The sequence below is a fragment of the Oncorhynchus gorbuscha genome, linkage group LG17 (assembly GCF_021184085.1).
Source record: "Oncorhynchus gorbuscha isolate QuinsamMale2020 ecotype Even-year linkage group LG17, OgorEven_v1.0, whole genome shotgun sequence".
Classification (NCBI taxonomy): Eukaryota; Metazoa; Chordata; class Actinopteri; order Salmoniformes; family Salmonidae; genus Oncorhynchus; species Oncorhynchus gorbuscha.
This window is the reverse complement of record NC_060189.1, coordinates 5792185-5818930: the sequence shown is the minus strand read 5'-3', so window position 1 is coordinate 5818930 and position 26746 is coordinate 5792185. Positions and strand designations below refer to the sequence as shown.

Here is a 26746-nt window from a genome sequence, read left to right as displayed (position 1 = left end):
GAGAGAGAGAGAGAGGGCAGGCGGGAGAGAGAGAGAGAGGTGGGGGTTGAGAGAGAGAGAGAGGGCAGGCGGGAGAGAGAGAGAGGGCAGGCGGGAGAGAGAGGGAGAGAGAGAAAGAGTAACAGCGATGACAGTCTGATGATATATTTGACTGTAATATATACAATTTTTTTCCCACAGTTTCATATAGGTCATATCTACAATAAAAAAACATTTTGTTTTCTCCATTTGAATGTCTTTCTGGAATTCTTTTGATTTGACGACTCCACCACTAAATCAACTGCTGTAAAATGACACTGGAATCCACAGACCTACCAACCATTTGTTACTGAATTCAACGACTGAATTATACTGCTATGGAGCTCAGCCCTACAGCACGCACATGCTCGCGCGCACGCACACACACACACACACACACACACACACACACACACACACACACACACACACACACACACACACACACACACACACACACACACACACACACACACACACACACACACACACACACACACACACACACACACACACACACACACACACAGATAATTCACTTTTACTAGCGGGAGGAAACGCATGCCTATTTATCTGCTATAAAGATACTCATTATATACGCTCTACCCCTTAAACACTGGAAGAAAGAGGTGTCAAGGTAGAGAGAGAGAGAGGGAAGGAAGAAAGGAGAGAGGAACCATTAGAAAGAGGGAAGGAGGGAGAGATTAGTGTAGTGTCAACAACGCAGCCACTGCCAGCTAGCCTACAAAGTCAACAACGCAGCCACTGCCAGCTAGCCTACTTCAGCAGTACTGTATCATTTTAATAATTTTAGTCAATAAGATTCTTGCTACGTAAGCTTAACTTTCTGAACATTCGAGACGTGTAGTCCACTTGTCATTCCAATCTCCTTTGCATTAGCGTAGCCTCTTCTGTAGCCTGTCAACTATGTGTCTGTCTATCCCTGTTCTCTCCTCTCTGCACAGACCATACAAACGCTCCACACCGCGTGGCCGCGGCCACCCTAATCTGGTGGTCCCAGCGCGCACGACCCACGTGGAGTTCCAGGTCTCCGGTAGCCTCTGGAACTGCCGATCTGCGGCCAACAAGGCAGAGTTCATCTCATCCTATGCCTCCCTCCAGTCCCTCGACTTCTTGGCACTGACGGAAACATGGATCACCACAGACAACACTGCTACTCCTACTGCTCTCTCTTCGTCCGCCCACGTGTTCTCGCACACCCGGAGAGCTTCTGGTCAGCGGGGTGGTGGCACTGGGATCCTCATCTCTCCCAAGTGGTCATTCTCTCTTTCTCCCCTTACCCATCTGTCTATCGCCTCCTTTGAATTCCATGCTGTCACAGTTACCATCCCTTTCAAGCTTAACATCCTTATCATTTATCGCCCTCCAGGTTCCCTCGGAGAGTTCATCAATGAGCTTGATGCCTTGATAAGCTCCTTTCCTGAGGACGGCTCACCTCTCACAGTGCTGGGTGACTTTAACCTCCCCACGTCTACCTTTGACTCATTCCTCTCTGCCTCCTTCTTTCCACTCCTCTCCTCTTTTGACCTCACCCTCTCACCTTCCCCCCCTACTCACAAGGCAGGCAATACGCTCGACCTCATCTTTACTAGATGCTGTTCTTCCACTAACCTCATTGCAACTCCCCTCCAAGTCTCCGACCACTACCTTGTATCCTTTTCCCTCTCGCTCTCATCCAACACCTACCACACTGCCCCTACTCGGATGGTATCGCGCCATCCCAACCTTCGCTCTCTCTCCCCCGCTACTCTCTCCTCTTCCATCCTATCATCTCTTCCCTCTGCTCAAACCTTCTCCAACCTATCTCCTGATTCTGCCTCCTCAACCCTCCTCTCCTCCCTTTCTGCATCCTTTGACTCTCTATGTCCCCTATCCTCCAGGCCGGCTCGGTCCTCCCCTCCCGCCCCGTGGCTCGACGACTCATTGCGAGCTCACAGAACAGGGCTCCGGGCAGCCGAGCGGAAATGGAGGAAAACTCGCCTCCCTGCGGACCTGGCATCCTTTCACTCCCTCCTCTCTACATTTTCCTCCTCTGTCTCTGCTGCTAAAGCCATTTTCTACCACTCTAAATTCCAAGCATCTGCCTCTAACCCTAGGAAGCTCTTTGCCACCTTCTCCTCCCTCCTGAATCCTCCCCTCCCCCTCCTCCCTCTCTGCAGATGACTTCGTCAACCATTTTGCCCTACCATGTGCTCTGAGTCTCTTTCTCCCCTCTCTCTCCAGATGAAATCTCGCGTCTTGTGACGGCCGTCCGCCCAACAACCTGCCCGCTTGACCCTATCCCCTCCTCTCTTCTCCAGACCATTTCCGGAGACCTTCTCCCTTACCTCACCTCGCTCATCAACTCATCCCTGACCGCTGGCTACGTCCCTTCCGTCTTCAAGAGAGCGAGAGTTGCACCCCTTCTGAAAAAACCTACACTCGATCCCTCCGATGTCAACAACTACAGACCAGTATCCCTTCTTTCTTTTCTCTCCAAAACTCTTGAACATGCCGTCCTTGGCCAGCTCTCCCGCTATCTCTCTCTGAATGACCTTCTTGATCCAAATCAGTCAGGTTTCAAGACTAGTCATTCAACTGAGACTGCTCTTCTCTGTATCACGGAGGAGCTCCGCACTGCTAAAGCTAACTCTCTCTCCTCTGCTCTCATCCTTCTAGACCTATCGGCTGCCTTCGATACTGTGAACCATCAGATCCTCCTCTCCACCCTCTCCAAGTTGGGCATCTCCGGCGCGGCCCACGCTTGGATTGCGTCCTACCTGACAGGTCGCTCCTACCAGGTGGCGTGGCGAGAATCTGTCTCCTCACCACGCGCTCTCACCACTGGTGTCCCCCAGGGCTCTGTTCTAGGCCCTCTCCTATTCTCGCTATACACCAAGTCACTTGGCTCTGTCATAACCTCACATGGTCTCTCCTATCATTGCTATGCAGACGACACACAATTAATCTTCTCCTTTCCCCCTTCTGATGACCAGGTGGCGAATCGCATCTCTGCATGTCTGGCAGACATATCAGTGTGGATGACGGATCACCACCTAAAGCTGAACCTCGGCAAGACGGAGCTGCTCTTCCTCCCGGGGAAGGACTGCCCGTTCCATGATCTCGCCATCACGGTTGACAACTCCATTGTGTCCTCCTCCCAGAGAGCTAAGAACCTTGGCGTGATCCTGGACAACACCCTGTCGTTCTCAACTAACATCAAGGCGGTGGCCCGTTCCTGTAGGTTCATGCTCTACAACATCCGCAGAGTACGACCCTGCCTCACACAGGAAGCGGCGCAGGTCCTAATCCAGGCACTTGTCATCTCCCGTCTGGATCACTGCAACTCACTGTTGGCTGGGCTCCCTGCCTGTGCCATTAAACCCCTACAACTCATCCAGAACGCCGCAGCCCGTCTGGTGTTCAACCTTCCCAAGTTCTCTCACGTCACCCCGCTCCTCCGTTCTCTCCACTGGCTTCCAGTTGAAGCTCGCATCCGCTACAAGACCATGGTGCTTGCCTACGGAGCTGTGAGGGGAACGGCACCTCAGTACCTCCAGGCTCTGATCAGGCCCTACACCCAAACAAGGGCACTGCGTTCATCCACCTCTGGCCTGCTCGCCTCCCTACCACTGAGGAAGTACAGTTCCCGCTCAGCCCAGTCAAAACTGTTCGCTGCTCTGGCCCCCCAATGGTGGAACAAACTCCCTCACGACGCCAGGACAGTGGAGTCAATCACCACCTTCCGGAGACACCTGAAACCCCACCTCTTTAAGGAATACCTAGGATTTGGATAAGTAATCCTTCTCACCCCCCCCCCTTTAAGATTTAGATGCACTATTGTAAAGTGACTGTTCTACTGGATGTCATAAGGTGAATGCACCAATTTGTAAGTCGCTCTGGATAAGAGCGTCTGCTAAATGACTTAAATGTTAATGTTAAATGTTAGAGAGAGAGAGAGGAAGACAGAAGGAGGGAGAGAGAGGAAGAGAGAAGTAGGGGGAGAGAGGAAGAGATAGAGAAAAAGTGAGGTGATCATCCACAGTCTTACCAGGGTATTCTACCTCTCTGTACACCTCTGACTGCCTGCCAGTCTGGTAAGAAGACGGGCACACCTCTTATAGTCTGAAAAACAACACACATCACAGGTCAGTCTACAAACAACAATGTTTTGAGTAACTTACACATTGTTAGAGTAAGTCGTTATTGCTGGAATGCATCTTTGGAATAATTTAGAATAATGACATATAAACTGAGTGTACAAAACATTAGGAACACCTGCTCTTTCCCTGACATAGACTGACCAGGTGAATCCAGGCTATGATCAATGACAATTCAAACATGTATGGTGAATGGTCAAGACAAAATACGTATGTCCCCTTTGAACGAGGTCTGGTAGTAGGTGGTAGTAGGTGGTAGTAGGTGGTAGTAGGTGACAGTAGGTGGTAGTAGGTGGTAGTAGGTGGCAGTAGGTGGCAGTAGGTGGTAGTAGGTGGTAGTAGGTGGTAGTAGGTGGTAGTAGGTGGTAGTAGGTGGTAGTAGGTGGTAGTAGGTGTTAGTAGGTGGTAGTAGGTGGTAGTAGGTGGTAGTAGGTGATAGTAGGTGTTAGTAGGTGGTAGTAGGTGGTAGTAGGTGGTAGTAGGTGGTAGTAGGTGTTAGTAGGTGGCAGTAGGTGGTAGTACGTGGTAGTAGGTGGTAGTAGGTGGTAGTAGGTGTTAGTAGGTGGTAGTAGGTGGTAGTAGGTGGTAGTAGGTGGTAGTAGGTGGTAGTAGGTGACAGTAGGTGGTAGTAGGTGGTAGTAGGTGGTAGTAGGTGGTAGTAGGTGGTAGTAGGTGGTAGTAGGTGGTAGTAGGTGCCAGGTGCACCGGTTTGTGTCAAGAACTGCAACACTGCTGGGATTTTCATGCTCAATCGTTTTCCCGTGTGTTTCAAAAATGGACGACCACCCAAAGAATATACAGCCAACTTGACACAACTGTTGGAAGCAAATGATGCTGGAGGGGATGGCTGCCGTTAAACGTGCTGCCGATAAACGTGCTGCCGTTATACATGCTGCCGTTAAACGTGCTGCCGTTATACATGCTGCCGTTTATACGTGCTGCCGTTATACATGCTGCCGTTATACGTGCTGCCGTTATACGTGCTGCCCTTATACGTGCTGCCGTTATACGTGCTGCCGTTATACGTGCTGCCGTTATACGTGCTGCCGTTTATACGTGCTGCCGATAAACGTGCTGCCGTTAAACGTGCTGCCCTTAAACTTGCTGCCGATATATAAACTGTAGACCACACTATCTACCAAGAGAGTTTTCATCTATATTTTTCGTAGTTGTTTATTTACCACCACTAACCGATGCTAGCACTAAAACCGCACTCAACGAGCTGTATAAGGCCATAAGCACACAGGAAAATGCTCATCCAGAAGTGGCCGGGGACTTTAATGAAGGAAAACTTCAAATCCTTTTTACCTCATTTTTACCAGCATGTCACATGTGCAAACAGAGGGGTGAAAAAACTCTAGATCACCTTTACTCCACACACAGAGACACGTACAATGCTCTCCCTCTCCATTTGGCAAATCTGACCAGAGTTCTATCCTCCTGATTCCTGATTACAAGCCAAAACTGAAGCAGGAAGTACCAGTGACTCGCTCAATACAGAAGTGGTCAGATGACGCGGATGCTACACTACTGGACTGTTTTGCACAGACTGGAATATGTTCCTGGGATTCATCATTGAGGAGTGTACCCCCTCCATCATTGGCTTTATCAGTAAGTACATCGACAATGTCATCCCCACAGTGAACGTACGTACATATCCTAACCAGAAGCCATGGATTACAGGCAACATCCACATCAAGCTAAAGGTTAGAGCTGCCGCATTCAAGGAACGGGACATTAATCCAGACGCTTATAAGAAATCCCACTATGCCTTCAGACGAACCACAAACAGGCAAAGTGTAAATACAGGATTAAGATCGAATCCTTCTACACCAGCTCTGATGTTCATCAGAAGTGGTGGGCTTGAAAACTATTATGGACTACAAAGGGAAACCCAGCCATGAGCTGCCCAGTGACAAGAGCCTACCAGATGAGCTAAATGCCTTTTTGCACTTTTCGAGGCAAGCAACACTGAAGCATGCATGAGAGCACCAGCTGTTCCAGATGACTGTATGATAATGCTCTCGGTAGCCGATATGAGCAAGACCTTTAAACTGGTCAACATTCACAAAGCTGCGGGGCCAGACAGATTACCAGGATGTGTACTCAAAGTATGCACGGACCAACTGGCAGGTGTCTTCATTTACATTTTCAAACTCATCCTGACAGAGTCTGTAATACCTTCATGTTTCTAGCAGACCGCCATAATCCTTCTGCCCAAGGAAGTGAAGATAACCTACCTAAATGTTTACCGCCTCGTAGCACTCACTCCAGTAGAGCTTTGAAAGGCTGGTCATGGCACACATCAACAGCATCATCCCGGATACCCTAGACCCACTCCAATTTGCATACCGCCCCAACAGATCCACAGATGACGCAATTTCAATCGCACTCCACACTGCCCTTTCCCACCTGGACAAAAGGAACACCTATGTCAGAATGCTATTCATTGACTACAGCTCAGCGATCAACACCATAGTGCCCACAAAGCTCATCACTAAGCTAAGGACCCTGGGACTAAATACCTCCCTCTGCAACTGAATCCTGGACTTCTTGACGGGCTGCCCCGAGGTGGTGAGGGTAGGCAACAACACGTCTGTCACGCTGATCCTCAACACTGGGGCCCCTCAGGGGTGCGTGCTTAGTCCCTTCCTGTACTCCCTGTTCACCCACGACTGTGTGGCCAAACACGACTCCAACACCACCATTAAATTTGTTGACGACACAACAGTGGAAGGCCTGATTACTTTTAACGATGATACAGCCTATAGGGAGGAGGTCAGAGACCTGGCAGTGTGGTGCCAGGACAACAACCTCTCCCTCAATGTGAGCAAGACAAAGGAGCTGATCGTGACCTACAGGAAAAGGGGGTCCAAACAGGCCCCCAATAACATCGACGGGGTTGTAGTAGAGCAGGTCAAGAGCTTTTCTTCCTTCCTTGCTGTAGTGGACCAATTTGAGAGTTTCAAGTTCCTTGGTGTCCACATCATAAACAAACTATCATGGTCCCAACACACCAAGATAGTCATGAAGAGGGCACTACAACACCTTTTCCCCCTCAGGAGACTGAAAAGATTTGGCATGGGCCTCCAGATCCTCAAAAGGTTCTACACCTGCACCATCGATAGCATCCTGAGCAATTGCATCGCCGCCTGGTATGGCAACTGGCTCGACATCTGACCGTAAGGCACTACAGAGGCTAGTCCGGATTGGCCCAGTACATCACTGGGGCCAAGCTTCCTGCCATCCAGGACATCTATACTAGGAGGTGTCATAGACTGTTCTCTCTGCTACCGCACGGCAAGCAGTAGTGGAGTCCCAAGTCTAGGACCAAAAGGCTCCTTAACAGCTTCTACCCCTAAGCCATATGACTCCTGAACAATTAATAAAATGGCTACCTGGACTATTTACATTGACACCCCTCCCCCCATTTGTTTTTACACTGCTGCTACTCGCTGATAATTATCTACTCATAGTCACTTCACCCCTACCTACATGTACAAATTACCTCGACTAACCTGTACCCCCGCACATTGACTCTGTACCCCCTGTATATAGCCTCCACATTGACTCTGTACCCCCTGTATATAGCCTCCACATTGACTCTGTACCCCCTGTATATAGCCTCCACATTGACTCTGTACCCCCTGTATATGGCCTCCACATTGACTCTGTACCCCTGTATATAGCCTCCACATTGACTCTGTACCCCCTGTATATAGCCTCCACATTGACTCTGTACCCCTGTATATAGCCTCCACATTGACTATGTACCCCCTGTATATAGCCTCCACATTGACTATGTACCCCCTGTATATAGCCTCCACATTGACTATGTACCCCCTGTATATAGCCTCCACATTGACTATGTACCCCTGTATATAGCCTCCACATTGACTATGTACCCCCTGTATATAGCCTCCACATTGACTATGTACCCCCTGTATATAGCCTCCACATTGACTATGTACCCCCTATGCCTCCACATTGACCCCTGTATATAGCCTCCACATTGACTCTGTACCCCCTGTATATAGCCTCCACATTGACTATGTACCCCTTGTATATAGCCTCCACATTGACTATGTACCCCTGTATATAGCCTCCACATTGACTATGTACCCCTGTATATAGCCTCCACATTGACTATGTACTCCCTGTATATAGCCTCCACATTGACTATGTTCCCCCTGTATATAGCCTCCACATTGACTATGTACCCCCTGTATATAGCCTCCACATTGACTCTGTACCCCTGTATATAGCCTCCACATTGACTATGTACCCCCTGTATATGGCCTCCACATTGACTCTGTACCCCCTGTATATAGCCTCCACATTGACTCTGTACCCCCTGTATATAGCCTCCACATTGACTCTGTACCCCCTGTATATAGCCTCCACATTGACTATGTACCCCCTGTATATAGCCTCCACATTGACTATGTACCCCTGTATACAGCCTCCACATTGACTATGTACCCCCTGTATATAGCCTCCACATTGACTATGTACCCCCTGTATATAGCCTCCACATTGACTATGTACCCCTGTATATAGCCTCCACATTGACTATGTACCCCCTGTATATAGCCTCCACATTGACTATGTACCCCCTGTATATAGCCTCCACATTGACTATGTACCCCCTGTATATAGCCTCCACATTGACTCTGTACCCCCTGTATATAGCCTCCACATTGACTATGTACCCCTTGTATATAGCCTCCACATTGACTATGTACCCCCTGTATATAGCCTCCACATTGACTATGTACCCCCTGTATATAGCCTCCACATTGACTATGTACTCCCTGTATATAGCCTCCACATTGACTATGTTCCCCCTGTATATAGCCTCCACATTGACTATGTACCCCTGTATATAGCCTCCACATTGACTCTGTACCCCCTGTATATAGCCTCCACATTGACTATGTACCCCTGTATATAGCCTCCACATTGACTATGTACCCCCTGTATATAGCCTCCACATTGACTATGTACCCCCTGTATATAGCCTCCACATTGACTATGTACCCCCTGTATATAGCCTCCACATTGACTATGTACCCCCTGTATATAGCCTCCACATTGACTATGTACCCCCTGTATATAGCCTCCACATTGACTATGTACCCCCTGTATATAGCCTCCACATTGACTATGTACCCCCTGTATATAGCCTCCACATTGACTATGTACCCCTGTATATAGCCTCCACATTGACTATGTACCCCTGTATATAGCCTCCACATTGACTATGTACCCCTGTATATAGCCTCCACATTGACTATGTAGCCTCCACCCCTGTATATAGCCTCCACATTGACTATGTACCCCCTGTATATAGCCTCCACATTGACTATGTACCCCTGTATATAGCCTCCACATTGACTATGTACCCCCTGTATATAGCCTCCACATTGACTATGTACCCCCTGTATATAGCCTCCACATTGACTATGTACCCCTGTATATAGCCTCCACATTGACTATGTACCCCCTGTATATAGCCTCCACATTGACTATGTACCCCCTGTATATAGCCTCCACATTGACTATGTACCCCCTGTATATAGCCTCCACATTGACTATGTACCCCCAGCCTCCACATTGACTATGTACCCCTGTATATAGCCTCCACATTGACTATGTACCCCCTGTATATAGCCTCCACATTGACTATGTACCCCCTGTATATAGCCTCCACATTGACTATGTACCCCCTGTATATAGCCTCCACATTGACTATGTACCCCCTGTATATAGCCTCCACATTGACTATGTACCCCCTGTATATAGCCTCCACATTGACTCTGTACCCCCTGTATATAGCCTCCACATTGACTCTGTACCCCCTGTATATAGCCTCCACATTGACTATGTACCCCTGTATATAGCCTCCACATTGACTATGTACCCCTGTATATAGCCTCCACATTGACTATGTACTCCCTGTATATAGCCTCCACATTGACTATGTACCCCCTGTATATAGCCTCCACATTGACTATGTACCCCCTGTATATAGCCTCCACATTGACTATGTACCCCCTGTATATAGCCTCCACATTGACTATGTACCCCTGTATATAGCCTCCACATTGACTATGTACTCCCTGTATATAGCCTCCACATTGACTATGTGTATATAGCCTCCACATTGACTATGTACCCCCTGTATATAGCCTCCACATTGACTATGTACCCCTGTATATAGCCTCCACATTGACTATGTACTCCCTGTATATAGCCTCCACATTGACTCTGTACCCCCTGTATATAGCCTCCACATTGACTATGTACCCCCTGTATATAGCCTCCACATTGACTATGTACCCCCTGTATATAGCCTCCACATTGACTATGTACCCCTGTATATAGCCTCCACATTGACTATGTACCCCCTGTATATAGCCTCCACATTGACTCTGTACCCCCTGTATATAGCCTCCACATTGACTATGTACCCCCTGTATATAGCCTCCACATTGACTATGTACCCCCTGTATATAGCCTCCACATTGACTATGTACCCCCTGTATATAGCCTCACATTGACTATGTACCCCCTGTATATAGCCTCCACATTGACTATGTACCCCCTGTATATAGCCTCCACATTGACTATGTACCCCCTGTATAAAGCCTCCACATTGCCTATGTACCCCCTGTATATAGCCTCCACATTGACTATGTACCCCCTGTATATAGCCTCCACATTGACTATGTGCCCCCTGTATATAGCCTCCACATTGACTATGTACCCCTGTATATAGCCTCCACATTGACTATGTACCCCCTGTATATAGCCTCCACATTGACTATGTACCCCTGTATATAGCCTCCACATTGACTCTGTACCCCCTGTATATAGCCTCCACATTGACTCTGTACCCCCTGTATATAGCCTCCACATTGACTATGTACCCCCTGTATATAGCCTCCACATTGACTATGTACCCCCTGTATATAGCCTCCACATTGACTATGTACCCCCTGTATATAGCCTCCACATTGACTATGTACCCCCTGTATATAGCCTCCACATTGACTATGTACCCCCTGTATAAAGCCTCCACATTGCCTCTGTACCGGTACCCCCTGTATATAGCCTCCACATTGACTATGTACCCCCTGTATATAGCCTCCACATTGCCTATGTACCCCGTGTATATAGCCTCGTTATTGTGATTTTATTGTGTTACTTTTTATAATTTTTTACTTTAGTTTATGTGGTCAATATTTTCTTAACTCTTTCTTGAACTGCATTGTTGGTTAATCAAGAACTTGTCAGTAAGTATTTCACTGTCAGGTCTACTACACCTGTTGTATTTTTCGCATGTGACAAATAAAGTTTGATTTGATTGGAGTCAACCTGGTCCACCATCCCAGTGGAACGCTTTCGACACCTTGTAGAGTCCATGACCCGACAAGTTGAAGCTGTTTTGAGGGCGTTGGGGGGGGGGGTTCACACACATGGAAGGTGTTCCTAATGTTTGAAAAACTCAGAGTATATACAGTGTATATACAATACCAGTCAAAAGTTTGGAAACACCTACTCATTCCAGGGCTTTTCTTTATTTTTTAAACTATTTTATACATTAAATAATAGTGAAGACATCAAAACTATGAAATAACACTTATGGAATCATGTACTAATCAAAACTAATCAAAATATATGTTACATTTGAGATTCTTCAAAGTAGCCACCTTTTGCCTTGATGACAGCTTTGTGAATTCTTAGCATTCTCTCAACCAGTTTCATGAGGTAGTCACCTGGAATACATTTCAATTAACAGGTGTGCCTTGTTAAAAGTTCATTTGTGGAATTTATTTCCTTCTTAATGAGTTTGAGCCAATCAGATGTGTTGTGACAAGGTAGGGGGGTTGGTAGGTGTACAGAAGACAGCCCTATCTGGTAAAATACCAAGTCCATATTATGGCAAGAACAGCTCAAATAAGCAAAGAGAAATGACAGTCCATCATTTCTTTAAGAAATGAAGGTCAGTCAATATGGAAAATGTCAAGAACTTTTATAGTTTCTTCAAGTGCAGTCGCAAAAACCATCAAGCGCTATGACGAAACTGGCTCTCATGAGGACCCCCACAGGAATGGAAGACCCAGAGTTACCTCTGCTGCAGAGGATCAGTTCATTAGAGTTACCAGCCTCAGAAATTTCAGCCCAAATATATGCATCACAGAGTTCAAGTAACAGACACATGTCAACATCAACTGTTCAGAGGAGACTGCGTGAATCAGGCCTTCATGGTCAAATTGCTTCAAAGAAACCACTACTAATGTCACGTCCTGACCTTAGTTCCTTTTCTTATGTCTCTATTTTAGGTTGGTCACGGCGTGAGTTGGGGTGGGCATTCTATTGTTTTGTTCTATGTTTGTATTTCTATGTGTTTGGCCTGGTATGGTTCCCAATCAGAGGCAGCTGTCAATCGTTGTCTCTGACTGAGAACCATACTTAGGCAGCCTGTTTTCCCACTATGAGTTGTGGGTAGTTGTTTTCTGTTTTGTGTGCTTCACCTGAGAACTGTTTCCTTCTCGTTATTCCTCGTTGTTATTTTGTTTAGTGTTTTGTTTAGTGTTCAGACTCGATTAAATTTACAACATGAACATTTACCTGTTCCAGATGACTGTATGATAATGCTCTCGGTAGCCGATATGAGCAAGACCTTTAAACTGGTCAACATTCACAAAGCTGCGGGGCCAGACAGATTACCAGGATGTGCTGCGTTTTGGTCTACTCCTTCTTCCACCAACGACGATCGTTACAACTAAAGGACACTAATAAGAAGAAAAGACTTGAGCAATGGACATTAGACCGGTGGAAATCTGTCCTTTGGTCTGATGAGTCCAAATTTGTCTACGTGAGACGCAGAGTAGTTGAACGGATGATCTCCGTGAAGCATGGAGGAGGAGGTGTGATGGTGTGGGGTGCTTTGCTGGTGACACTGTCTGTGATTTATTTAGAATTCAAGGCACACTTAACCAGTATGGTTACCACAGCATTCTGCAGTGATAAGCCATCCCATCTGGTTTGCGCTAAGTGGGATTATCATTTATTTTTCAACAGGACAATGCCCCTAAACACACCTCCAGACTGTGTAAGGGCTATTTGACCGAGAAGGAGAGTGATGGAGTGCTGCATCAGATGACCTGGCCTCAACAATCACCCCAATCTCAACCCAATTGAGATGGTTCATAATGAGTTGGACCGCAGAGTGAAGGAAAAGCAGACAACTAGTGCTCAGCATATGTGAGAACTCCTTCCAAACTGTTGGAAAAACATTACAGGTGAAGCTGGTTGAGATAATGCCAAGAGTGTGCAAAGCTGTCATCAAGGCAAGGGGTGGCTACTTTGAAAAATCTAAACATCTAAAATACATTTTCATTTTTTTAACACATTTTTTTGGTTACTAGATGAATCTATATGTGTTATTTCATAGTTTTGTAGTCTTTCACTGTTATGCTACAATGCAGAACATTTTTTAAATAAAGAAAAATCATTGAATGAGTAGGTGTGTCCAAACCTTGGACTGCTACAGTATATAGTTGCCATTCTGATATCTGTTTAGTCAATGACACAAGATATGTCACAAGATGATATCAGCTTAGAGTTGTAAAAATATGCTAACTTTTCAAAAATTCCCAATTTTTCCAGAAATCCTGGTTGATGGATTCCGGATCTCCCTCATTTTTCAGGAACCAGGATTTCAAGAAAAAGTTATTTTGCAACCCTATAAGTATATGAGTGTAATGACTATGATAGAGGCTATACATTTGGCTGTAGATACATAACTGGCTTCCCCTTACTATCTTCCGTGTGTGTGTGTGTGTGTGTGTGTGTGTGTGTGTGTGTGTGTGTGTGTGTGTGTGTGTGTGTGTGTGTGTGTGTGTGTGTGTGTGTGTGTGTGTGTGTGTGTGTGTGTGTGTGTGTGTGTGTGTGTGTGTGTGTGTGTATATTTCCGCCAGTAATACTCACAGGCAGGGATGGTACAGTCTCTGGTGTTGTGGTATAGTCTATAGAAGTGTTTCCTACACTTTGGGTTAAAGTATAGTGGACCTGAGAGACACACAGAGACACGGACAGAAGTTACACTGGTGACCACACACACACACACACACACACACACACACACACACACACACACACACACACACACACACACACACACACACACACACACACACACACACACACACACACACACACACACACACACACACACACACACACACACACACACACACACACACACACACACACACACACACACACACACACACACAGAAGCAGTAGTGTCTGACCTGTTAGGTGTTTGAGGAACTTCTCCTTTTGCCTCAGGTCTCTGGGGAACACCTCTGCGAGAACAGGAAATAAACACAATTTTGACCACGTGAAAGGTCAAAGGTGGACTGACAGACAACTTGTGGGAAAAAAGTGTGTTTTTGATTGGGTGTTTTTACCAGTGTCAGTCAAACGAGATAGCAGCAACGTGATTACCAAATCGAACAAGAGATAGCATCATCGTGATTACCACATCAAACAAGAGATAGCATCAACGTGATTACCACATCCAACAAGCAATAGCATCAATGTAATTACCACATCAAACAAGATATAGCATCAATGTCATTACCACATCAAACAAGAGATAGCACCAACGTGATTACCACATCAAACAAGAGATAGCATCAACGTGATTACCACATCAAACAAGAGATAGCATCAACCTGATTACCACATCCAACAAGAGATAGCATCAGCGTGATTACCACATCAAACAAGAGATAGCATCAACGTGATTACCACATCAAACAAGAGATAGCATCAACATAATTACCACATCAAACAAGAGATAGCATCAACGTGATTACCACATCCAACAAGAGATAGCATCAACGTGATTACCACATCAAACAAGAGATAGCATCAACGTGATTACCACATCAAACAAGAGATAGCATCAACGTGATTACCACATCCAACAAGCAATAGCATCAATGTGATTACCACATCAAACAAGAGATAGCATCAATGTCATTACCACATCAAACAAGAGATAGCACCAACGTGATTACCACATCAAACAAGAGATAGCATCAACGTGATTACCACATCAAACAAGAGATAGCATCAACGTGATTACCACATCAAACAAGAGATAGCATCAACCTGATTACCACATCCAACAAGAGATAGCATCAGCGTGATTACCACATCAAACAAGAGATAGCATCAACGTGATTACCACATCAAACAAGAGATAGCATCAACGTGATTACCACATCCAACAAGAGATAGCATCAACGTGATTACCACATCCAACAAGAGATAGCATCAACGTGATTACCACATCAAACAAGAGATAGCATCAACGTGATTACCACATCAACAAAACATGAGAAAGAAGGGGGGGATTCACACAGCAGATCAAAATACAACAATTGAGAGGGAAAATTATACGTATTTATTATTTTTAAAGGGTCAATAGTGCAGGTATCCAGCTGAACTATGATGTTGTCTCCATGGTGAGATGTGTTACTAGTGGTTAATGACTGACCTATGACGTTGTCTCCATGGTGAGATGTGTTACTAGTGGTTAATGACTGACCTATGACGTTGTCTCCATGGTGAGATGTGTTACTAGTGGTTAATGACTGACCTATGATGTTGTCTCCATGGTGAGATGTGTTACTAGTGGTTAATGACTGACCTATGATGTTGTCTCCATGGTGAGATGTGTTACTAGTGGTTAATGACTGACCTATGACGTTGTCTCCATGGTGAGATGTGTTACTAGTGGTTAATGACTGACCTATGATGTTGTCTCCATGGTGAGATGTGTTACTAGTGGTTAATGACTGACCTATGATGTTGTCTCCATGGTGAGATGTGTTACTAGTGGTTAATGACTGACCTATGACGTTGTCTCCATGGTGAGATGTGTTACTAGTGGTTAATGACTGACCTATGATGTTGTCTCCATGGTGAGATGTGTTACTAGTGGTTAATGACTGAACTATGATGTTGTCTCCATGGTGAGATGTGTTACTAGTGGTTAATGACTGACCTATGATGTTGTCTCCATGGTGAGATGTGTTACTAGTGGTTAATGACTGACCTATGATGTTGTCTCCATGGTGAGATGTGTTACTAGTGGTTAATGACTGACCTATGATGTTGTCTCCATGGTGAGATGTGTTACTAGTGGTTAATGACTGACCTATGATGTTGTCTCCATGGTGAGATGTGTTACTAGTGGTTAATGACTGACCTATGTTGATGTGATTACTAGTGGTTAATGACTGACCTATGACGTTGTCTCCATGGTGAGATGTGTTACTAGTGGTTAATGACTGACCTATGATGTTGTCTCCATGGTGAGATGTGTTACTAGTGGTTAATGACTGACCTATGATGTGTTACTAGTGGTTAATGACTGACCTATGACGTTGTCTCCATGGTGAGATGTGTTACTAGTGGTTAATGACTGACCTATGATGTTGTCTCCATGGTGAGATGTGTTACTAGTGGTTAATGACTGACCTATGATGTTGTCTCCATGGTGAGATGTGTTACTAGTGGTTAATGACTGACCTATGATGTTGTCTCCATGGTGAGATGTGTTACTAGTGGTTAATGACTGACCTATGACGTTGTCTCCATGGTGAGATGTGTTACTAGTGGTTAATGACTGACCTATGACGTTGTCTCCATGGTGAGATGTGTTACTAGTGGTTAATGACTGACCTATGATGTTGTCTCCATGGTGAGATGTGTTACTAGTGGTTAATGACTGACCTATGACGTTGTCTCCATGGTGAGATGTGTTACTAGTGGTTAATGACTGACCTATGATGTTGTCTCCATGGTGAGATGTGTTACTAGTGGTTAATGACTGACCTATGACGTTGTTTCCATGGTGAGGTGTGTTACTAGTGGTTAATGACTGACCTATGACGTTGTCTCCATGGTGAGATGTGTTACTAGTGGTTAATGACTGACCTATGATGTTGTCTCCATGGTGAGATGTGTTACTAGTGGTTAATGACTGACCTATGACGTTGTCTCCATGGTGAGGTGTGTTACTAGTGGTTAATGACTGACCTATGACGTTGTCTCCATGGTGAGATGTGTTACTAGTGGTTAATGACTGACCTATGATGTTGTCTCCATGGTGAGATGTGTTACTAGTGGTTAATGACTGACCTATGACGTTGTCTCCATGGTGAGATGTGTTACTAGTGGTTAATGACTGACCTATGACGTTGTCTCCATGGTGAGATGTGTTACTAGTGGTTAATGACTGACCTATGATGTTGTCTCCATGGTGAGATGTGTTACTAGTGGTTAATGACTGACCTATGATGTTGTCTCCATGGTGAGATGTGTTACTAGTGGTTAATGACTGACCTATGATGTGTTCTCCGTGATGAGACTTGTTCACTTCATTCCTCTCCTTGGTCTCCAAGGTGAATTCCTGTTTTTTGGCGGGGTAGCGCACGTGTACCTCGTCCTGCTGCTGCCGCGTCAGACGCACCTTGTCCATGATGAGCTCCAGGAGGTTACGTCCGTCCGTGCGCGCCCCTGTGCTCGCCCCCGGGGTCACGTGCACAGAGCTCTGTTTGCAGAAACCAGCGGTCAGCAGGAGGACCAGCATCGCCAGTAGGACAGGGACACGCAGAGAACTCATCGCTCCTACCCCCCGGGACCACGCCTTCCCTGCGTCGAGGCTCCTCACTCTACACTGTAAACAAACACAGGCTCAACATTTAGCATACAGACAAGCTAATTTGGTGTTACTCCATGAACAACAGTTGACTTTAGATATCAGAGACAGATGTTCTTCTACCTAACACTCTCCACTCCTACCAAACACTGACTCCTCCTACCTAACACTGACTCCTCCTACCTAACACTCTCCACTCCTACCAAACACTGACTCCTCCTACCTAACACTCTCCACTCCTACCAAACACTGACTCCTCCTACCTAACACTGTCTCCTCCTACCTAACACTGACTCCTCCTACCTAACACTCTCCCCTCCTACCTAACATTGTCTCCTCCTACCTAACACTGTCTCCTCCTACCTAACACTGTCTCCTCCTACCTAACACTGACTCCTCCTACCTAACACGGACTCCTCCTACCTAACACTGACTCCTCCTACCTAACACTGACTCCTCCTACCTAACACTGTCTCCTCCTACCTAATACTGGCCCCTACTACACTACCTAACACTGTCTCCTCCTACCTAACACTGTCTCCTCCTACCTAACACTGTCTCCTCCTACCTAACACTGTCTCCTCCTACCTAACACTGTCTCCTCCTACCTAACACTGTCTCCTCCTACCTAACACTTTACCTAACACTCTCCCCTCCTACCAAACACTCTCCCCTCCTACCTAACACTGACTCCTCCTACCTAACACTGACTCCTCCTACCTAACACTGACTCCTCCTACCTAATACTGGCCCCTACTACCTAACACTGTCTCCTCCTACCTAACACTGTCTCCTCCTACCTAACACTGTCTCCTCCTACCTAACACTGTCTCCTCCTACCTAATACTGGCCCCTACTACCAAACACTGTCTCCTCCTACCTAATACTGGCCCCTACTACCTAACACTGTCTCCTCCTACCTAATACTGGCCCCTACTACCTAACACTGTCTCCTCCTACCTAACACTGTCTCCTCCTACCTAACACTGACTCCTCCTACCTAACACTGTCTCCTCCTACCTAATACTGGCCCCTACTACCCACAAAAACAGCACCATCTTTCCACTGATGGATCAGGGTACAAATCATATCTGTTTGAGATGGCTCTGTGAGTAACTCTCCATTATAGAGCAGCTGTACACTTCTCCGAGGGAGGTTTGCACAGGAACTGGCAGCATCCTCTCTGGGTAGAGTCAGTTACTAAACCACCCGACCACCTCGTAGACTTCAGTCCCTTCATAGATGGGTAGCATCTTCCCGCTGAGTGTATGAAAATGCTCCTGCTCTGTAGAAGGATCATTTCTTATTGGGCTGAGTTTCCTCAGTGTCTGTGTCTGATGAAAACATTCCCTGTTGTAGGTGATGAACCAGAGGAGACAGCAGCATCATCCTACACTCCAGTAGCTACTTGAAAGAGTAACAGCAGTGCAGCAACGCCCCCCTTTAGAACCCAACGCAGCACCCCGGGAAGACATGATAGAGGACACCACTGTTATGACACACGATGACATCCACCCAACCTCACTCAAATCACCATGTTTGTGAATCCAGTTCTAATCCAGAGTGAGAAAGAGAGAGAGAGAGGCAGAGAGAGAGACAGAGAGAGAGAGAGAAAGAAATAGAGAGAGCGACAGAGAGAGAGAGAAATAGAGAGAGCAACATAGAGAGAGAGACAGAGAGAGAGAGAAATAGAGAGAGCGACAGAGAGAGAAAGAAATAGAGAGAGAGAGGCAGAGAGCGAGACAGAGAGAGAGAGAAAGAAATAGAGAGAGCGACAGAGAGAGAGAGAGAGACAGAGAGAGAAAGAAATAGAGAGTGACAGAGAGAGAGAGAGAGAAATAGAGAGAGCAACAGAGAGAGAGAGAGAGAGAGAGAAATAGAGAGAGAGAGGCAGAGAGAGAGACAGAGAGAAATAGAGAGAGAGAGAGAGAGAGAGAGGCAGAGAGAGACAGAAATAGAGAGAGCGACAGAGAGAGAGAGAGGCAGAGAGAGACAGAGAGAGAGAGAAATAGAGAGAGAGAGAGAGAGAGGCAGAGAGAGAGAAATAGAGAGAGGCAGAGAGAAATAGAGAGAGTGAGAGAGAGAGAGAGAGAGAGAGAGGGGCAGAGAGAGAGAAATAGAGAGAGAGAGACATAGAGAGACAGAGAGAGAGAGAGAGAGAGACAAAGAGAGAGAATGTGAAGTATTTTACTTGGCAGTATCTCAGAATTCACATTCCAAGGGTCCTATAACCTAACATACCCTCCTGATGGCCTATACTGTGCCTTGCAAAGGTATTCATCCCCTTTGGCGTTTTTCCTATTTTGTTGCATTACAACCTGTAATTTAAATTGATTTTTATTTAGATTTCATGTCATGGACGTAAACAAAATAATTGGTGAAGTGAAATGATAACTTGTTTAAAAAAATCTAAACAAATCTAAAACAGAAAAGTGGTAGATGCATATGTATTCACCCTCTTTGCTATGAAGCCCATAAATAAGATCTGGTGCAACCAATTACCTTCAGAAGTCACATAATTAGTTAAATAAAGTCCACCAAAACTCACGGACCAGGTAAGGAGGGCATTAATCAGAGAGGAAACAAAGAGACCAAAGATAACCCTGAAGGAGCTGCAAAGCTCCACAGCGGAGATTGGAGTATCTGTCCATAGGACCACTAAGCCATACACTCCACAGAGCTGGGCTTTATGGAAGAGTGACTTGAAAAAATTCATTGCTTAAAGAAAAACATAAGCACACGTTTGTTGTTCGCCAAAAGTCATGTGGGAGACTCCCCAAACATATGGAAGAAGATACTCTGGTCAGATGAAACTAAAATTGAGCTTTTTGGCCATCAAGGAAAACGCAAACCCAACACCTCTCATCACCCCGAGAACATCATCCCCACAGTGAAGCTGTGGGGATGTTTTTCATCGGCAGTGACTGACATGTTGAGAATCTGTGGTATGACTTAAAGATTGCACTACACCAGTGGAACCCATCCAACTTGAAGGAACTGGAGTAGTTTAGCCTTGAAGAATGGGAAAAAATCCTGGTGACTAGATGTGCCAAACTTATAGAGACATACCCCAAGGTGACTTGCAGCTGTGATTGCTGCAACAGGTGGCTCTACAAAGTATTGACTTTGGTGGGATGAATAGTTATGCACGCTCAAGTTTTCTGTTTTTTTGTCTTATTTCTTGTTTGTTTCACTAGAAAAAATATTTTGCATCTTCAAAGTGGAAGGCATGTTGTGTAAATCAAATGATACAAAATCCCCCCAAAATCAATTTTAATTCCAGGTTGTAAGGCAACAAAATAGGAAGAATATAAGCCACTGTAAAATAAGAGTTAGACCCTACTGATGACCTATAACCTAAGAGTTAGACCCTCCTGATGACCTATAACCTAACAGTTAGACCATACTATTAACCTATAGCCTAACAGTTAGATCCTACTATTAACCTTTAACCAAACAGTGAGACCCTCCTGATGACCTATAACCTAACCTAACAGTTATATCTTCCTGATGATCTATAACCTAACAGACCTTCCCGATGACCTATAACCTAAGAGTTAGACCCTCTTGATGACCTATAACCTAACAGTTAGACCCTCCTGATGACCTATAACCTAACAAACCCCCCTGATGAACTATAACCTAACAAACCCTCCTGATGAACTATAACCTAACAAACCCTCCGGATGAACTATAACCTAACAAACCCTCCGGATGACCTATAACCTAACAAACCCTCCTGATGAACTATAACCTAACAGTTAGACACCAAACCTGATTGATCCTGTAATAACCGACAAGTATAAAGGAAACACTGAAATAAAGTGTCTTAAGAGCGCGTCTGGTCACCACGAGCAGCCAGAACAGCAGGGCGCTGGGTCACCACGAGCAGCCAGAACAGCAGGGCGTTGGGTCACTACGAGCAGCCAGAACAGCAGGGTGTTGGGTCACCACGAGCAGCCAGAACAGCAGGGCGTTGGGTCACCACGAGCAGCCAGAACAGCAGGGCGTTGGGTCACCACGAGCAGCCATAACAGCAGGGCGTTGGGTCACCACGAGCAGCCATAACAGCAGGGCGTTGGGTCACTACGAGCAGCCAGAACAGCAGGGCGTTTGGTCACTACGAGCAGCCATAACAGCAGGGTGCTGGGTCACTATGAGCAGCCATAACAGCAGGGTGCTGGGTCACTATGAGCAGCCATAACAGCAGGGTGTTGGGTCACTATGAGCAGCCAGAACAGCAGGGTGCTGGGTCACTATGAGCAGCCATAACAGCAGGGTGCTGGGTCACTATGAGCAGCCATAACAGCAGGGTGCTGGGTCACTATGAGCAGCCATAACAGCAGGGTGCTGGGTCACTATGAGCAGCCAGAACAGCAGGGCGTTGGGTCACTATGAGCAGCCAGAACAGCAGGGCGTTGGGTCACTATGAGCAGCCAGAACAGCAGGGCGTTGGGTCACTATGAGCAGCCAGAACAGCAGGGTGCTGGGTCACTATGAGCAGCCCGAACAGCAGGGCGTTGGGTCACTACGAGCAGCCCGAACAGCAGGGCGTTGGGTCACTATGAGCAGCCATAACAGCAGGGTGTTGGGTCACTATGAGCAGCCCGAACAGCAGGGCGTTGGGTCACTATGAGCAGCCCGAACAGCAGGGTGTTGGGTCACTATGAGCAGCCCGAACAGCAGGGCGTTGGGTCACTACGAGCAGCCAGAACAGCAGGGTGTTGGGTCACTACGAGCAGCCAGAACAGCAGGGTGTTGGGTCACCACGAGCAGCCAGAACAGCAGGGCATTGGGTCACTACGAGCAGCCAGAACAGCAGGGCGTTGGGTCACTACGAGCAGCCAGAACAGCAGGGCGTTGGGTCACTATGAGCAGCCAGAACAATAGGGCGTTGGGCCACCACAAGCAGCCAGAACAGCTTTGCCTTAGCATAGATTCTTGGCATAGAAGTGTCTGGAATTGCTTAATTGCTTAATTAACTTGAGAACCACACAGGAAAAACTTGCTTTCAATATGAGCACTCTGAAGTCACACACATATTATTATTATAATTACTATTATATTAGGCAGTTAGTCATTAGGACGCCATATTAGTCATGAAATCATAATGCAGTCTCTCTTAAACACAGCTACGTACCGAATACTTATTTTGAAGCACCTTGAGCTACATTTATTGATGAGAAGTGCATAAGACACACACACACACAGTCAGAACTGTAGGCATTCAATGGTATGTGTCCAACACTGTCTGTGATGTAGCTCAGTTGTCTGTCTCCTCTATAGTCTCATCAGTTATCTGTCTCCTCTATAGTCTCATCAGTTATCTGTCTCCTCTATAGTCTCATCAGTTATCTGTCTCCTCTATAGTCTCATCAGTTGTCTGTCTCCTCTATAGTCTCATCAGTTATCTGTCTCCTCTATAGTCTCATCAGTTATCTGACTCCTCTATAGTCTCATCAGTTATCTGTCTCCTCTATAGTCTCATCAGTTATCTGTCTCCTCTATAGTCTCATCAGTTATCTGTCTCCTCTATAGTCTCATCAGTTGTCTGTCTCCTCTATAGTCTCATCAGTTATCTGTCTCCTCTATAGTCTCATCAGTTATCTGTCTCCTCTATAGTCTCATCAGTTATCTGTCTCCTCTATAGTCTCATCAGTTATCTGTCTCCTCTATAGTCTCATCAGTTGTCTCTCTCCTCTATAGTCTCATCAGTTATCTGTTTCCTCTATAGTCTCATCAGTTATCTGTCTCCTCTATAGTCTCACCAGTTATCTGTCTCCTCTATGGTTTCATCAGTTATCTGTCTCCTCTATAGTCTCATCAGTTGTCTCTCTCCTCTATAGTCTCATCAGTTATATGTCTCCTCTATAGTCTCATCAGTTATCTGTCTCCTCTATAGTCTCATCAGTTATCTGTCTCCTCTATGGTCTCATCAGTTATCTGTCTCCTCTATAGTCTCATCAGTTGTCTCTCTCCTCTATAGTCTCATCAGTTATCTGTCTCCTCTATAGTCTCATCAGTTGTCTCTCTCCTCTATAGTCTCATCAGTTATCTGTCTCCTCTATGGTTTCATCAGTTATCTGTCTCCTCTATAGTCTCATCAGTTATCTGTCTCCTCAGGACATAGGAAACTTCCAAACAGACAGGAATCAGTAGAAAGTAGTATGTGGTTCCCTGCCTGAACTACCTGATCAAAGGTCTCTCTGTCTTTGAAACACACACACACCAACACACACACGCATGCACGCGCACACACACATGCACACACACACACATCGACACACACCAACACACACACGCATGCACGCGCACACACACACACACACCGACACACACACACACTCACACAAAATAATGAAAGGAAGAGAGAGAAGGCGAGAGAGGGAACGTTATTCCAATGTCCCCCTGTCCCTGACTGATCCGTGGTACTAACACCAGACTACTGCTATGACCCGTGAGGGCTGCCACTTGGGTAACTAAAGCTGCTGCGTAAAAAGGACAGCCCCGTTTGAGACACTATGACTTCGACTTTAACTTGTGTTCTAACTATGAACAACATACAGACACTCATGGTTGGAATAGGAACAGGACCGGTAATATAATAGGTTTATAGTTACCTGAGTTGTGTTGTCTCGCGGGTACCAGATGAACAGAAGCCAACCTGCTGGTGCTACGTGTTCCAGGATTAAACACCTTTTAATCGCTTCAGCTACACACAACACACACACACACACACACTCCAAAACACACTCCTAACTACACACACAGCTTGTCTTCGCCGTGCCGTGCGTCCTTTGCCTCTCTCCAAATACGTATCCCCTATCTCGGATGCTCCACTGCAACTTTTGTCCGGACAGGCGTGCGCCGTGTGTCCTAAATTCAGTTGTTGTAGTTCCCAGTCCCGTACGATGATTTATATCTGGTGCTTCTCTGTTGAAGGTGGCGACGGAGTAGAGTGGGTGGATAAATTAACGACTGATGCAACTTTTTTTTAATAACTCTAGACCTCATCTCCTGCTGATGAAGTCGGCTGCCCGGTGTGTCGTGAGCTCCTCCGCTACATGCTGGCTGGCTCACCGTGCGTGCCACTGCCGCGCACTTTGTGTGTGTGTGTGTGTGTGTGTGTGTGTGTGTGTGTGTGTGTGTGTGTGTGTGTGTGTGTGTGTGTGTGTGTGTGTGTGTGTGTGTGTGTGTGTGTGTGTGTGTGTGTGTGTGTGTGTGTGTGTGTGTGTGTGTGTGTGTGTGTGTGTGTGTGTGTGTGTGGTGAAGTCCCCGGAGTATTTATCTATTATCCCGGGTTGTCTTCGATCAGAACAGCGTTCAAGACGGGAGCATAACCGAACACAGACGTCATATTTACACCGGATCGATAACGAGCCCTGGCCCCGGTCGCCCCATGCAGTTCTCTCAGTGCTCTCGGTTTGGAAAAAAACGTTATATTCCTCTCCTATTTTTCTCCTCTCAGTCGACAGAGCGGGGGAATGATTGTTAGTAATATAGTAAGGTCGAAACTTTCTCCCGTTCAAACAGTGTCCCCGAATGGGACAGGAGCAGCGTTAGGGTTAACACTAAAATGTTGTAGAAATCCTGCTCCCGCGAAGTTCCTCCTCGATCGATTTCCGTTTAATCACATATTGTCCGCCAGAGGACAGGAAATCCCCGACATTAATTTGATTACTGAAGCAGGGTGTTTTGTGTATTTCTGGAGACACACATACACGAGCGCTCTCGCATAAACTCTCACAACCACTCCAAATGCTCTCTGCTGACAACCTGACCTCGGAGCGCGGGAATGTAGGACTCTCTCCTGCGCCCAATATTGCTTTCGTTTACTTAATCTGAACACCACTCCCTTAATGCATAAGAAAACATCTCGCTCTTCTCCTCCTCCTCTCTTCGCCCTGAGTCAGGCGTTGTGTGTGTGGGTATGTGGGCCCTAAGCAATATTTGGTGGGAGGGGAGGGGAGAAGGGTTAAGGCACATTTGCTGAAATTCTACCCATTTTGTAATGATTTATGACATGCTAATATGATGTCTGAGTGAGAATGAAAAACAAAACTTATGGGGGCCCCAGGAGGTCAGAGCCCCTGGGGCACATTCCCTGTTTGCCCTGGTATTCTTCCATGATTACTTCAAGTTTAGATAGCTGGCTAGACGAACTACCAATCAAAACATTAGCTGACATGGCTAATGGAGTGGCTGTCAGTGACTGACATGAGAGAAAATCCACTGTTGCTTATGCCTGGAACATGCCTTGTGTATGTGTTTGTGTGTTTATGTGTGTGTGCGTGTGTGCTCGTGTGGTTTCGGCTATTATTTTCCAGGCTTGTCTTCCTTAACGACCTGAGGGGTTCCTGGATGGGAGACCAGATGCTGCTGGAAGTGGTGTTGGAGGGCCAGTAGGAGGCACTCTTTCCTCTGGTCTAAAATAATATCCCAATGCCCCAGGGCAGTGATTGGGGACATTGCCCTGTGTAGGGTGCCGTCTTTCGGATGGGACGTTAAACGGGTGTCCTGACTCTCTGAGGTCATTAAAGATCCCATGGCACTTATCGTAACAGTAGAGGTGTTAACCCCGGTGTCCTGGCTAAATTCCAATCTGGCCCTCAAACCATCACGGTCACCTAATAATCCCCAGTTTACAATTTGCTCCTTCATCCCCCTCCTCTCCCCTGTAACTATTCCCCAGGTCGTTGCTGTAAATGAGAACGTGTTCTCAGTCAATTTACCTGGTAAAATATCGGATAAATACAATTAAAATAAATGATGTTAATTAGCATTATGTCTTGCTCCAGATTGATCAGGATGATTACGA

General features: G+C 46.2%; 1 protein-coding gene across 1 annotated transcript in view; it reads right to left on the bottom strand.

Moving 5' to 3' along the window:
* The window catches only part of LOC124001196 (ALK and LTK ligand 2-like), a 28891-nt gene extending 3064 nt beyond the window's left edge, over nt 1–25827 (bottom strand). The window contains exons 1-5 of the mRNA XM_046307808.1: nt 24549–25827; nt 17613–17946; nt 14504–14557; nt 14178–14258; nt 4070–4143 (exon numbers count right to left, since the gene is read on the bottom strand). Of these exons, the coding sequence (XP_046163764.1) occupies nt 4079–4143; nt 14178–14258; nt 14504–14557; nt 17613–17892 (480 nt within the window). The 5' untranslated portion in view covers nt 17893–17946; nt 24549–25827 and the 3' untranslated portion in view covers nt 4070–4078. The remainder of the gene's footprint in view (nt 1–4069; nt 4144–14177; nt 14259–14503; nt 14558–17612; nt 17947–24548) is intronic.
* Between the last annotated feature and the right edge of the window lie 919 nt (nt 25828–26746).